Here is a 14,203-nt window from a genome sequence, read left to right as displayed (position 1 = left end):
CAGATTTAATATGTTTCTAGGCATCTTTGTTGGTACTATTTTACAAGTGAAATCATATTTCTAATGTATTTAATTTTTTTATCAAAGATAATACAAGACAATAAAAAGTTTTGTTTATATAAATTTTCACTTTGGCATATTAAACTTTTAAGATTTGGAACTGAATGATTAGCATAAAAGAACAAATTACATATGGTCTATTTTGAAGTTACATGTTCCTGATTATACTACATAATAAGTTAGGCATGTGGTAATATTGTTAATGTTAGCCTCTCATAATTACGGCCATGCAGTAATTACCCAAAGAGGACATGAAGAAAGCATGAGTCAAAAAGTGCCAAGACCTAGAAACTGCACTAAGGGGAGGGGACTTGACCATCAGACCCTAAAAGTATATGTAAAATTCTTCTTATAGAATGATGGAAAGATGGGTTGAAAAGGTTCAATAAATGTGGTCTTTATGTGTTTTTTAATTTTTATAATATAAGTTGATTTGTGTCTGTGGATGGACCCAGACCTTGGAATTGCCACTGCTTGCTCATTTCTCCCTTTTACCCTGCCCTTCTAGGAGCTTGGTGTGGTGGAAAGACATTGGTTCTAAAGTCAGATGGCCCTGAGTTTTAACCCTTGTTCCCTTATTAATAGATTGTGTGACATTTATGAAGACCTTTTTAACCCTCAGTGTCTGTTTGCTCACCTGTATGTGAAATCCTGGCAGATAGCACATTGTTTTTTAGTTATTTCCGATATATACATTTTAAAGTAATAACTAGAATTATGACTTAAAACATTATACCAGAACATATAAGATTTTTAGAAATTTCATGTAATGTCTGAAACATTTATATTAACATACTTCCATACAAATAACCCAAAGAAAGTTTAGTATTAGTTGTTTTTTTTGTTTGTTTTTTTATACTGCAGGTTCTTATTAGACATCAATTTTATACACATCAGTGTATACATGTCAATCCCAATCGCCCAATTCAGCACACCACCATCCCCACCCCACCATGGTTTTCCACCCTTGGTGTCCATACGTTTGTTCTCTACATCTGCAGACAGCACATTCTTAGCTAATATTTGTCCTGTTTATCCCTCTCTCTTTTCTTGAAATAGGCTACTAATTCCAATGTGCACACATTTAAATTTGATTTGCATTTAAGACACAGTGCTTCTGATCTCAGCTTTCCTGTCTTCTCCTTTGTCCATTTCACTGCCTTTGTGTCTGGTGATCTAACTCATGCTATGTTAAAGAGACCTCAATTACTTTTCATTTATTTTATTTTGCAAACACATACAAATTGTGATATATCTATATCTGTATCTAGTTGATTCTAATATATATATGGAAATACTAAGGGACAAGAATAGGCAAGTCACTCATTAAGAACAAATGTTAGAGAATTGATCAGACTAAGGTTTCCCACAAAGCTGTAGTAATGTAGGCAATATAGTATTGACACAAGAGTGACAAAAATAGATTAATGAAATGAGAGCCTGAGAATGAAAAAATTATATATGAGTAACTTTATGACAAAAGTGGCATTGTAATCAGAAGGGGAAAAATTATCTTTTTAATAAATTGTTCTGGGTCAATTAAATATAAATATGAAATGCAAAATGACAAAGTTTCCAGGTAATTATATTGGAGACTCTTCATAGCCTTAGGATAGGGAAAAATGTTTAACACTGTGCATGAAGAAAAGATTGATAAAATGGCTTATATTAATATTAAAATTTCTTCTGTGTTAAAAGAAGTGATTAGTTTGGAATAAACTTGGATGTATCTAGCAAAATTACATATGCAATTTCTAAACATTTTTAGGAATCTTCTAAAGATATGTTGGGGAAATATTAAGAGATGCATGCTTGGGACTTCCCTGGCAGCCCAGTGGTTAAGACTTCACCTTCCAATGCAGGGGTGCAGCTTTGATCTGTAGTTGGGGAGCTAAGATCTCACATGTCTCAGGGCCAAAAAACCTGAAACATAAAACAGAAGCAATATTGTAACAAATTCAATAAAGACTTTAAAAATGGTCCACATCAAAAAAAAATCTTAAAAAAGAGGTGCATACTTATGTTTATTCATCATAGCACTATACACAACAGAAAAAAAACAATAAACAGCCTAAATGATTATTGATAGAAAATGTTTAATATAGTATATCTGCACACTGGGGACCGTGCAGCTCTAAAAAGGAATGAGATACATCTTTTTATACTCTCCAGTCATGTTCTTAAATCAAGACACAGAAGAATTACAGTACACTGTCTTCTAAGAAAGACAGGTAGTGGTGGGAACAAGTGGACATATTTTCTTATATATAAGTACAAATGCTGAAAGGAAAGACCCAAATATTAATTAAAATGTTTTGCTCTAAGGTGACTGAACATGGTGGAAAGGATAGTGATAGCCCTTAGACCTGTCATAAATGTAACTTTGTTTTGTATAATTGACTTTGGAACCATGTAAATAGTATAAATAGTAACAAAACAAAGTCAAAATGAAGTGACACCTAAAAATTTAGCAAAATGAAACTAAACATGTATAGCATTGGTGGTTAACCATACCGAGAAATAATTTCAAGTAACTTTAAACTGTTTGTCTGTTTTTCCCTGGTGGGATATATCATAAGGATAAAGGAATGGCAAAGAAGGTTTTTTTCGGTAACTGTTCTGTTACTCATAATACTGGTATTGATAATAATATTGGATACATACACATACAGAGAGAAGAAAAAGAAATGAAGGAATGGATCAAATAAATACAGTAGTCCCCCCTTATCTGCGGTTTCGCTTTCTGTGTTTTCAGTTAACTGTTGTCAACCTCCATCTAAAAATATTAAATGGAAAATTCTGTAAATACTTTGTAAGTTTTAAATTGCACATCATACTGAGTAGTGTGAAGAAGTCTTACTGTCCCACTCCCTGGGACATAAATCATCCCTTTGTCCAGTGTATCCTGCCTGTGAAGTCACTTAGTAATTTCGTTTATCAGATCAACTGTTATGGTATCACAGTGCTTGTGTTCAAGTAACGCTTATTTTACTTAGTAATGGCCCTGAAGCACAATAGTAGTGATGCTGGCAATTAAGATATGCCAAAGAGAGGCTGTGAAATGTTTTCTTAAAGTGAAAAGGTAAAAGTTTTTGACTTAGGAAAGAAAAAAACTGTATGCTGAGATTGCTAAGACCTATGGTAAGAACAAATCTGAAATTGTGAAGATGGAAAAATAATTCATGCTGGTTTTGCTGTCACACCTCAGACTTCACAAGTTATGGCCACAGTGCATGATAAATGCTTAAGTTAAGATGGAAAAGGCATTAAATTTGTACAAGAAGATATTTTGAGAGAAAGGCCACATTCAGATAACTTTTATTACAGTATATTGTTATCATTGTTTAATTTTTAGTTATTGTTTCTTATTGTGCCTAATTTGTAAATTAAACTTTACATAGGATGTATGTATAGGAAAAAACAGAGCTCAATTCCAGGCATCCACTGCAGGTCTTGAAACATATCCCCTGTGGTCAAGGGAGAACTACTGTAGTTATGAATGTCTTTAGGAACCAAAGATTTCAGGTGTATGATAAAAAATTACATACCAAAGATGTTAAGTAAAAACCTTATAATCCTAAATTTGTTTTTCTCCCTAGAGTTATTGAGATATAGTTGACATAGCATTGTGTAAGTTTAAGGTGTACAAAGTGATAATTTGATACATGCAATATATATTTATAATGTGACATTTACCACAATATGGTTAGTCAACACCTTCATCACCTCACATAGTTATCATTTTATTTTTGTGGTGAGATCACTTAAGATTTACTCTCAGCAACTTTCAAGTATATGATACAGTATTGTTAGCTGTAGTCACCATACTATACATTATATCCCCAGAACTTATTTATTATATAACTGGAAGTGTGTACCATTTGACCAACATCTCATTTTCCCTGGCCCTCAGCCCCTGGCAGCCACCAAACTACTCTCAATTTCTATGAGTTTAGCATTTCCATATTTTATATATGTGGGGTCGAGTATTTATATTTCTCTATCTGACTTTACTTACCATAATGCCCTCAGGATCCATCCATGTTGTCACAAACGGCAGGATTTCCTTTTTTTCCCCAGTTTTATTGAGATATAACTGACATATAACAAACATTGTATAAGTTTAAGGTATGCAGCATAATGATATGCATATATTGTGAAATGATTGCCACTATAAATTTAGCTAACATCCATCACTTCATATAGCTACAGGTGTTTTTCCTGTGCTAAGAACTTTCAAAATTTACTCTGTTAGCAACTTGCAAACATATGATGCAGTATTGTTAACTATAGCCACCGCATTGTACAGGAATTCCTTCATTTTTTATAGCTGAATTTTATATATATATAGTCATATGTAGTTTTTTAAAATAAATAAATTTATTTATTTATTTATTTATTTATTTATTTATTTTTTCTTTTTCCCCTTGCGGTATGTGGGCCTCTCACTGTTGTGGCCTCTCCCGTTGCGGAGCACAGGCTCCGGATGCGCAGGCCCAGCGGCCATGGCTCACGGGCCCAGCCGCTCCGCGGCATATGGGATCCTCCCAGACCGGGGCACGAACCCGTATCCCCTGCATCGGCAGGCGGACTCTCAACCACTTGCGCCACCAGGGAGGCCCTGTTTATTTATTTTTGGCTGCATTGGGTCTTGGTGGCTGTGCACGGGCTTTCTCTAGTTGTGGTGAGCAGGGACTACTCTTTGTTGCGGTGCAGGGGCTTCTCTTGTTGTGGTGGCTTTTCTTGTTGTGGTGGCTTCTCTTGTGGAGCACAGGCTCTAGGCACACGGGCTCAGTACTTGTGGCTTGTGGGCTCTAGAGCACAGGCTCAGTAGTTGTGGTGCACGGGCTTAGTTGCTCTGCAGCATGTGGGATCTTCCTGGACCAGGGCTTGAAACGGTGTCCCCTGCATTGGCAGGCAGATTCACCACTGTGCCACCAGGGAAGTCCTGTCATGTAGTTATAAAAATGACTATTGTGATTAATGCTGCAGTGAACATGGGGCTGTAGATATCTCTTCAAGTAGTGATTTCACTTCCTTTTGATATATATGCCCACAAGCAGGACTTTTTTAGAAACCTCCATATGTTTTCCATAATAGCTGTGCTGATTTACATTCATACCAGTAGTGTATAGAGTTCCCCTTTCTCTGCATCGTCGCCAACATGTTATCTGTCTTTTTGATAATAGCCATTCTAACAGGTATGAGGTTAGAGTGGTTTTGATTTGCTCTTTCTGATGATTAGTGATGTTGAGCACCTTTTCATATACCTGTTGACCATTTGGATGTCTTCTTTGGAAGAATGCCTCTTCAATTTCTCTGCCCATTTTATAATCAGATTGTTTCTTTGCTATTGAGTTGTATGAGTTCCTTATATATTTTGGATATTAACCTCTTACCAGATCAATGATTTGCAAGTATTTCCCCCTCTTCCATAGGTTGTCTTTTCATTTTGTTCATTATTTCCTTTTCATTTCAGAAGCCTTTTAATTAATTAATTTATTGAGATTTCTAATTATTTTTATTTAAAAAAATTTTTATACATCTTTATTGGAGTATAACTGCTTCACAATGCTGTGTTAGTTTCTGTTGTACAACAAAGTGAATCAACCATATGCATACATATATCCCCATATCCCCTCTTGAGCCTCCCTCCTACCCTCCCTATCCTACCCCTCTAGGTCATCACAGAGCACCGAGCTGATCTCCCTGTGCTATGCTGCTGCTTCCCACTAGCTATCTATTTTACATTTGGTAGTGTATATATGTCAGTGCTACTCTCACTTAACCCCAGCTTCCCCTCTCCTGCCACCCGTGTCCTCAAGTCCATTCTCTATGTCTGCGTCTTTATTCCTGCCCTGCCATTAGGTTCATTAGTACCATTTTTTTTAGATTCCATATATATGCATTAGCGTACAGTATTAGTTTTTCTCTTTCTGACTTACTTCACTCTGTATGACATATACAATGGAATATTACTCAGCCATAAAAAGAAACGAAATTGAGTTACTTGTAGTTAGAAACTTTTTAGTTTGATGTAGTTCCACTTGTTTATTTTGTTTTTATTTCCTCTGCTTTTGATGTCATATCCAAAAAAAAATCGTTGCCAAGACCAATGTCAAGGAGCTTTTCCCCTGTTTTCTTCTAGGAGTTATATGGTTTTTTAGTCTTTAGGTAAATTTAGTTTTTAATCCATTTTGAGATAACTTTTGTGAGTTGTGTAAGGTAGGGGTCTACATTCATTCTTTTGAATGTGGATACCCAGTTTTCCCAGCACCATGTAATGAAGAGATTATCCTTTCTCCATTGTGTGTTCTTGATGAAGATTAGCTGACTGTATATGTATGGGTTTATGTCTGGGCTCTCTAGTCTGTTCCACTAGTTTATGTGTCTGTTTTTATGGCAGTACCATTCTGTTGATTACTATAGATATGTAATATAGTTTGACATCAGGACATGTGTTGCCTCCAGCTTTGTTCTTCTTTTTCAGTATTGCTTTGGCTATTCAGGGTCTTTGTGGTTCCCGATAAATTCTAGGATTGTTTTTTCTATGTCTGTGAAAAATGCCAATGGAATTTTAATAGTGGGTGCATTGAAACTACAGATTGTTTTGCTACTATAGACATTTTAACAATATTAAATCTTCCAAACTATGAACACAGATTATCTTTTCATTTATTTGTGTCCTCTTCAGTTTTTTAAATTGGTATCGTATAGTTTTCAGTTTACAGTTTGAGTTTATACCTAAGTATTTTATTGTTTTTGATGCTGTTGTAAATGGGATTTCTTTTTTTGGCCATGCTGTGTGGTTTGCAGGATCTTAGTTCCCTGACCAGGGATTGAACCCAGGCCCTTGGCAGTGAAAGCACTAAGTTCTAACCACTGGACTGCCAGGGAATTCCCTGGGATTGTTTTCTTACTTTCTCTTTCCAATAGTTCATTGTTTGTATATAGATGAATAACTGATTTTTGCATATTGATTTTGTATCCTTCAACTTTCCTGAATTTGTTTATTATTTTAACAAGTTTTTTGGTAAAGTCTCTAGTTTTCTGTACAAGCATACTTTGCTTTATCATGCTTCCCTTTATTATGTTTTGCAGATGTTGTGTTTTTTACAAACCAAAGGTTTGTGGCAAGCCTGTGTTGAGCAAATCTATTGGTGCCATTTTTTCAACAGCATTTGCTCACTTTTTGTGTCACATTTTGGTAATTCTTGCAGAATTAGAAGTGGAGCCTGAAGATGTGACTGAGGTGCTACAATCTCATGACAAAACTGTAACGGATGAGCAGTTGCTTCTTATGAATGAGCAAAAAAAGTGGTTTCTTGAGATGGAATCTACTCCTGGTGAAGATGCTGTGAAGACTGTTGAAATGACAACAAAGGATTTAGAATATTACTTAAACTTAGTTGATAAAGCAACGGCAGGGTTTGAGAGGATTAACTGCAATTTTGAAAGAAGTCCTGTGGGTAAAATGCTATCAAACATTGCATGCTACAGAGAAATCATACGTGAAGGAAGAGTCAATTAATGTGGCACACTTCACTGTTGTCTTATTTTAAGAAATTGCCACAGTCACCCCGACCTCCAGCAGCCGCCACTGATCAGTCAGCAGCCATCAACATTGAGGCAAGACTCTCCATCAACAAAAAGTAAGACTCGCTGAAAGCTCAAATGGTGGTTAGCATTATTTAGCAATAAGTTATTTTTAAATTAAAGTATTACATGCTTTTAGATATAATGCTATTACATACTTAATAGACTACAGTATATTTTTAACATAGCTTTTATATGTACTAGGAAACCAAAACATTTGTGTGACTCACTTTATTGCGCTCTTCACTTTATTGCAGTGGCCTTGAACTTTACCCTCAATATCTCTGAGGCATGCCTGTATATAAGGTCATGTCATCTGAAAACAGAGACACTTTTACTTTTTACTTTTCAATTTGGATGGCTTTTTTCTTTTTTTTTGACTAATTGCTCTGGCTAGTACTTCTAGTACTATGTTCAATAGAAGTGTCAAGAGTGGGCACATATTTGTGAGTTTTTCAGTTTTGCTTCTGTTATTGATTTCTTGTTTCATACCACTGTGGTCAGAAAAGATACTTGATATGGTTTCACTCTTCATAAATATGCTATGACTTGTTTTGTGATCTATCTTATGATTTATCCTGGAGGATGTGCTGTGTGCCATTGGGAAGAATGTATATTCCTTTGCTGTTGAATGAAATGTTGTGTATGTGTCCATTTTATTTAAAATATAGTTCAAGTTCCTTTGTTGATTTTCTGTCTGGATGATCTATCCATTGTTGAAAGTGGGGTATTGAAGTCCTCTACTATTACTGTAGTTTTATTTCTCCCTTCAGATCTGTTAGTATTTGCCTAATATTTAGGTAGTCCAATGTTGGGTGTATATATATTTATAATATTGTATTATCTTGATTAATTGACCCTTTTATCATTATATAATGAATTTTTTGTCTCTTTCAGTTTTTAACTTACAATATATTTTGTCTAATATAAGTATAGCTATGCTTGATCTCTTTTGGTTTCCATTTGCTTGGAATATCTTTTCCCATTCTGTAACTTTGGACCTATACATGTTCCTAAAGCTGAAGTGAGTCTCTTGTAGGCAGCATATTGTTGGGTCTTGTTTTGTTGTTGTTTTTTAAATCTATTCAGCCACTCTGTGCCTTTTGACTGGATAATTTAATCAATTTAAAGTAATTGTTGATCAGCAAAGATTTATTGATGCCATCTTATTAATTGTTTCCTGACTGTCTTGTATTTCTATTTTTCTTTTCTTCCTCTCTTGCTGTCTTCCTTTGTTAATTGATGATTTTCCTTAGAGGTGTTCTTTGATTCCCCTCTCTTTATCTTTTGTGTATCTACTATAGGTTTTTGCTGTGATTATCATGAGGCTCACATAAAATATTTTATTCTATTGTAAGCTGATGATAACCTGATTGCATACAAAACTACCCTTTACTCCCCCTCATTTTATGTTTTTAATGTAACAATTTATGTCTTTTTATTTGTATATCCATTAACAAATTATTTTGGCTACAGTTATTTTTAATACTTTTATCTTTTTAACCTTTCTACTGGAGTTAAGTGGTTAATACACCATTGTATGATAGTATTAGAATATTCTGAATTTGACTATGTACTTACCTTTGCAACTGTGTTTTATATTTTCTTGTTACTAGCTAGTATCCTTTCATTTCAGCTTAAAGAATTCCTTTTGGCATTTCTTGTAAAGCTGGTATAGTGGTGACGAACCTCCTCAGTTTTTGCTGTCTGGGAAAGTCTTTATCTCCCCTTCATTTCTGAAAGTCAGCTTTGACAGGTGGCTTTTGTTTAGGACCTTGATCCATTTTGAGGTAATTTTATATATGGTGTTAGATAAGGGTACAAATTCATCCTTTTGCATGTGGCTATCCAGTTTTCCCAACACTATTTATCGAAAAAGACTGTTCTTTCCTCTTTTAATGGTCTTGGCATCTTTGTTGAGATCATTTGACCATATATGCAAGGGTTTATTTCTGTCCTCTCTATGCTATTACGTTGGTTTATATGTCTGTTCTTATGCCAATACCACACTCTTTTGATTACAGTAGCTTTGTAATAAGTTTTGAAATCAGGATGTGTTAGACTTACAACATTGTTTTTCTTTTGAAGATTGTTTTGGTTATACAGGGTTTCCTGAGGTTACATATAAATTTTAGGATGGATTTTTCTATTTCGGCAAAAAGCATTATTGGAGTTTGATGGAAATTACATTGAATCTGTAGACCACTTTGGATGATATTTACATCTTAACAGTATTAAATCTTCCAGTCCATGAATATGAGATTTCTTTCCGTTTGTGTGTTTCTTTAATTTCTTTCAGCAATGTTTTGTAGTTTTCAGTGTACAAGTCTTTTGTCTCCTTGATTAACTTTAGTCCTGTGTATTTTATTCTTTTTCTTGCTATTATAAATGAAATTGTTTTCTTAATTTTATTCCTGTTTTCATGCCTAAATGTTGTGCAGTCACTCAAACTGTTCAGTTATCTGTGTGTTTTAGGCCCACATAAGATCATGGAAATTCTCTATATTCAGATGTTCTATTCATACAGTTCAAATCAAAATAAAATTCCCATAACTATCCTTGTACCTTTAAAAATCTAGAATCCTGAGCTTGGTGGTAAGACCATAACCTCACGTCTTCATAAAACCCATCGAGAGAGAAGACTTAAAATCCTCTGGGAAAACACTCTTTCCCAACCCCAAAATAATCTCAAATAGGCAGTAGAACACAGTGACCTTCTAAAATGAGGGGGGACAAATTCACATTTTGTATAATATACACTACAATCAGTAATGCAACTAGTGACCATAAGCTTTCCAATGTACAATTTATTCAAAAGTCTGAAATGTTCAGTGGATAAGGAGACAGTTACGTGCTAGAAAGATGTAATATTTTTTGCATGGTTTAATTAAAATATAAAGCTATTTGTCCAAATAAAAGCCATATTCATTATGTACTTGGTTTTTTTTTTAAAGGTCACTGGTACATGTATAGTCTGGACATGCTGGTAGTATCAAAGTCAGTGCCTCTTCCCATGGCAATAACAATGCATTTAACATTAACTCATGGGTTAAATCTGGAAATGACTTCATAGCATTACTTTGGCTAGCACAACAATTTTAGACAACACTCAGATAAATATAGGTATTTGAAATGTGAAGGATTTATCTTATGCAACTTAAATTGTGGTTGAAAACTATCAAATGCAAACTGAAAATAAAAGCACTTTACAGTAGAAAAGTTTTGTAAAGATAAGGTACCTTTTAAAGTCTTTACATCACATTGTTAGCAAATTTTGTTTTTAACACTATTATGGAATAGCCTACTTGTGTTAACAGGTTTTTGAAATAAGAAAATAGTCAAGTGTGCCACGGGGTTTTCTAAAAATCAACCAACACACACTTATATATACAGTATCAATCAGTACCTGCAAAATGAATGTGAAGATTACAGGGTCTAATCTCTTATTCTACAATAATAAACAACAGAAACAACATCCTACCAGTGAAGGCAGAAAGTAGGACTTAGAAGAATCTAATCTCAACTGACTTTAAAGCATTCATATAAGAAATAAATGCATATTGCACAAACAATGAGAAAAAATTTTCCTCCAAGCAACTCAGTTCCAGCTGGGGGACAACACAGCAGCATTAGCCTGCACCTAACAACAATCTCAGAAGAGCACATGTTCTTTTCTGTAAATGATAAAGGTATGAAAACATAGAAATGTCTGCCACATGAAGAGTTATAAAGAAAAAATACAAACCCGGGCCTCCCTGGTGGCGCAGTGGTTGAGAGTCCGCCTGCCGATGCAGGGGATACGGGTTCGTGCCCCGATCTGGGAGGATCCCATGTGCCGCGGAGCGGCTGGGCCCGTGAGCCATGGCCTCTGGGCCTGCGCATCCGGAGCCTGTGCTCCGCAACGGGAGAGGCCACAGCAGTGAGAGGCCCGCATACCGCAAAAAAAAAAAAAAAAAAAAATACAAACCCAAACTTAGATGTAAAGCAAAAAATCCTAAATATTGAAAAACTGAAAACTGGCAGATCAAAAAATGCTGAATAACTGTCTTCTGTGAGAGCTGAAAGTTTTTGTTGACACAAAAGTATTTACATACAACTAAGGCTTGCTGATTAAATATCTGAGGCATATCTGGCCTTGAACACTTTCTTTATATGCTGGAGTTGTACACAAGTTTTCTCAGTTCTTTAAAATAAATAAATGAAAAACCCCACTTCTCAGCAGCTGCATTAACATGAAACAATGACCTTGATACAAGGGGGAAAAAAAGAAAAACAAAATGAAACAGAAATCCTAGATAAGTAGGCAATTGGCAGCATATCCAAAAATGATAGCCTCCAAGAATCCTTCCCAGTTTCCAGTGACTTTCAGTTATGGTCCCTGGGATTACAAATATGTGCAATTCCATTACTTGCTGCTTTTTATTTAATTTGGAAAGTTTGCTTATGACTCTGATCAAGTCCCCATTTTCATCCTTTAGCCTCTGGTTGACTGCTTTTAGATCTGTTAACATTTTGAGCTCTTCTTTCACTTGAGATATTCTTTTTAGAGCTCTCTGTCCTCTTTTTTCCCAACTTCCAATAGTGACCTATCTGCAAATCTTTCTTGTCTCTGGGTGGCCTTTTCCAATTGCAGTTTAAGATCTGTCAGTTCCATATATGTATCATGTAGCTATGCTTTCAGCTTTCCATTTTCAGTTTGAATTTGTTCATAAAGCTTTTTAAAGTCAGATGAGTCATTCTTTTCTAGCCTGCTATTGTAAGTCTTTCTTTTTGTAAAGTAACTGTATGATCCAGAGCAACCCAGCAAGGAATTAATACCAATCACTAGATGACATAGAACTTTTTTCACATCTAGAAATGGAATCCATCTAAGTTTCTTTCTTATTGGATCTCCCATCTGTATCTGATTGTTGTTCTTTTTCATTTTCATCTCTATCTTGTGTCCAAAATAAAACTCCTGTAGATCTTCTTTTCTCTCCTGGTCACTGTTCTCTGATTGATTTAGGGTGTGCTTTATTTTCTCCTTTTTCTTCTCTCTTTTCTCCCTCTTTTTCATTTTCTTTTGTTAATCTTCTGGAATACGCAGAAGTTATACCTACAAGATTGTTTGGCCTGTTTAGATGACTTGAATCGTAGAGTGAACTGTTCATGGTAGAAAGTGAACAGGATGCCCTCGCCCCCCACCCCGAGGTCTGTAGCACAGGGTGACTCTGGTCTCTGGGCCTGCTTGCTCTGCGGGCCATGTGCTGTGCTTCCAGCTCCCACTCCTTCGAAGTTGCCCCAGCTCAGGGCCAGGGCCACATGGTGAGTGAGGCGGGGTCTGGGGAAGGTGGCGCTGCCCAGGGACCCTGGGTCATCCTAGTTGTGGGAGGGGGTGCTCAGGAAGCAGGGGCCCGCGGGTCTCCAGGTGCAGTGGGGGAGGTGGGTACAGCACGGACACTAGCTGGTGGGTCAGGCAAGGAGGCCACAATCTTCAGGGTGGAGGTCGTGCAACAAGGTGTGGCCCTGGAGGAGGGAGAGGTGGCGGGAATCCGGGAGGAGTTAGGGCTGCTGGTGGAGGACATCTTGCAAGTGGTGGAGGTGGTGGCGGAGGAGGAGCAGAAGGAGATGCAGGTGGAGGAGTGGGAGGAGAAGCCCCAGGAGCAGGGGCAGGAAGAGCCAGATCCGGGACCCACGACTGCCCGGCCCCTGCTGGAGGCACTGGGGGCCCTTCAGTTAGAGCTGAGCACTCTGAATGCCCAAGCCATCAGGGCAAGCGCAAGATCACTCAAAGGCGGAATCCTCAGTTGGATCACAGAAGGCCCATCATCCAGGGCATTCCTGGCTTCTGGGCCAGAGCCATTATGAACCACTCCCAGATATCGGCCATGATCAGTGACCAAGATGAAGACACGCTCAACTGCATGATCAATTTGGAGGTGCAGGAACTGGGCCATCCCAGGCACCACTGCAGGTTGATGTTTTTCTTTTGGAACAACCCTTGCTTCTGGAATGACATGATCGTTAAAGAGTATCGCCTTAGCATTGCTGGATATAGGGCCTCTCGTTCCACTCCCATCCAGTGGTTCTGGGATTATGAATGAGGAGCCCCCAACTGCAGGCAGGACACCACCAGCCTTAACTTCCTCAACTGGTTGTCTGACCACAACTGCCCAGGGCCTAACAGGATTGCTGAGATCATCGGCAAGGAACTGTGGCCCAATCCCCTGCGCTACTACCCCAGGGAGGAAGGCCCCACCAGGACAGACCCGGAGATGAAGGTGCGGTGGGAGCCTCAGAGTTTGGCCAAATAGCACAAGAGGCAGGAGGTGTCTACAGATGCGGGAGACGCGTGGATGTATCTACCTACACGGTTCTGGTGCCCAGGGGAGAAACGAGGAAAGGATGGCCAGTGAAGGTTCCAGAGAGCTGGGCCCCACATGTGGGGAATGATGCCCAGAGAGACATAAACAAACTAACAAGTTACAAAAAAAAAAAAAAAAAGTGAACAGGATGGAGTGGTTGAACTTGAAGTCAGTTATTGTCTGTAAGGCTGATACATTTTTTT

The 14,203-nt window shown here is 37.2% G+C and overlaps 1 protein-coding gene and 1 pseudogene across 1 annotated transcript; one reads left to right on the top strand and one right to left on the bottom strand.

The window, feature by feature from the left end:
* Positions 1-11,883: 11,883 nt before the first annotated feature.
* LOC132486868 (protein phosphatase 1 regulatory subunit 12A-like) lies at positions 11,884-12,586 on the bottom strand (annotated as a pseudogene).
* Positions 12,587-12,897: 311 nt separating this feature from the next.
* Positions 12,898-13,949, top strand: LOC132486867 (testis-specific Y-encoded protein 1-like). Its single transcript, XM_060094438.1, is given in 2 exon segments — positions 12,898-13,408; positions 13,411-13,949. Coding segments are annotated over 2 exon segments (1,050 nt in total).
* Positions 13,950-14,203: the final 254 nt, after the last annotated feature.

Source organism: Mesoplodon densirostris, chromosome 3 (assembly GCF_025265405.1).
Source record: "Mesoplodon densirostris isolate mMesDen1 chromosome 3, mMesDen1 primary haplotype, whole genome shotgun sequence".
Lineage (NCBI taxonomy): Eukaryota > Metazoa > Chordata > Mammalia > Artiodactyla > Ziphiidae > Mesoplodon > Mesoplodon densirostris.
Note: the sequence above shows the minus strand (reverse complement) of the source record. Positions and strands in the feature narration are given on the sequence as shown.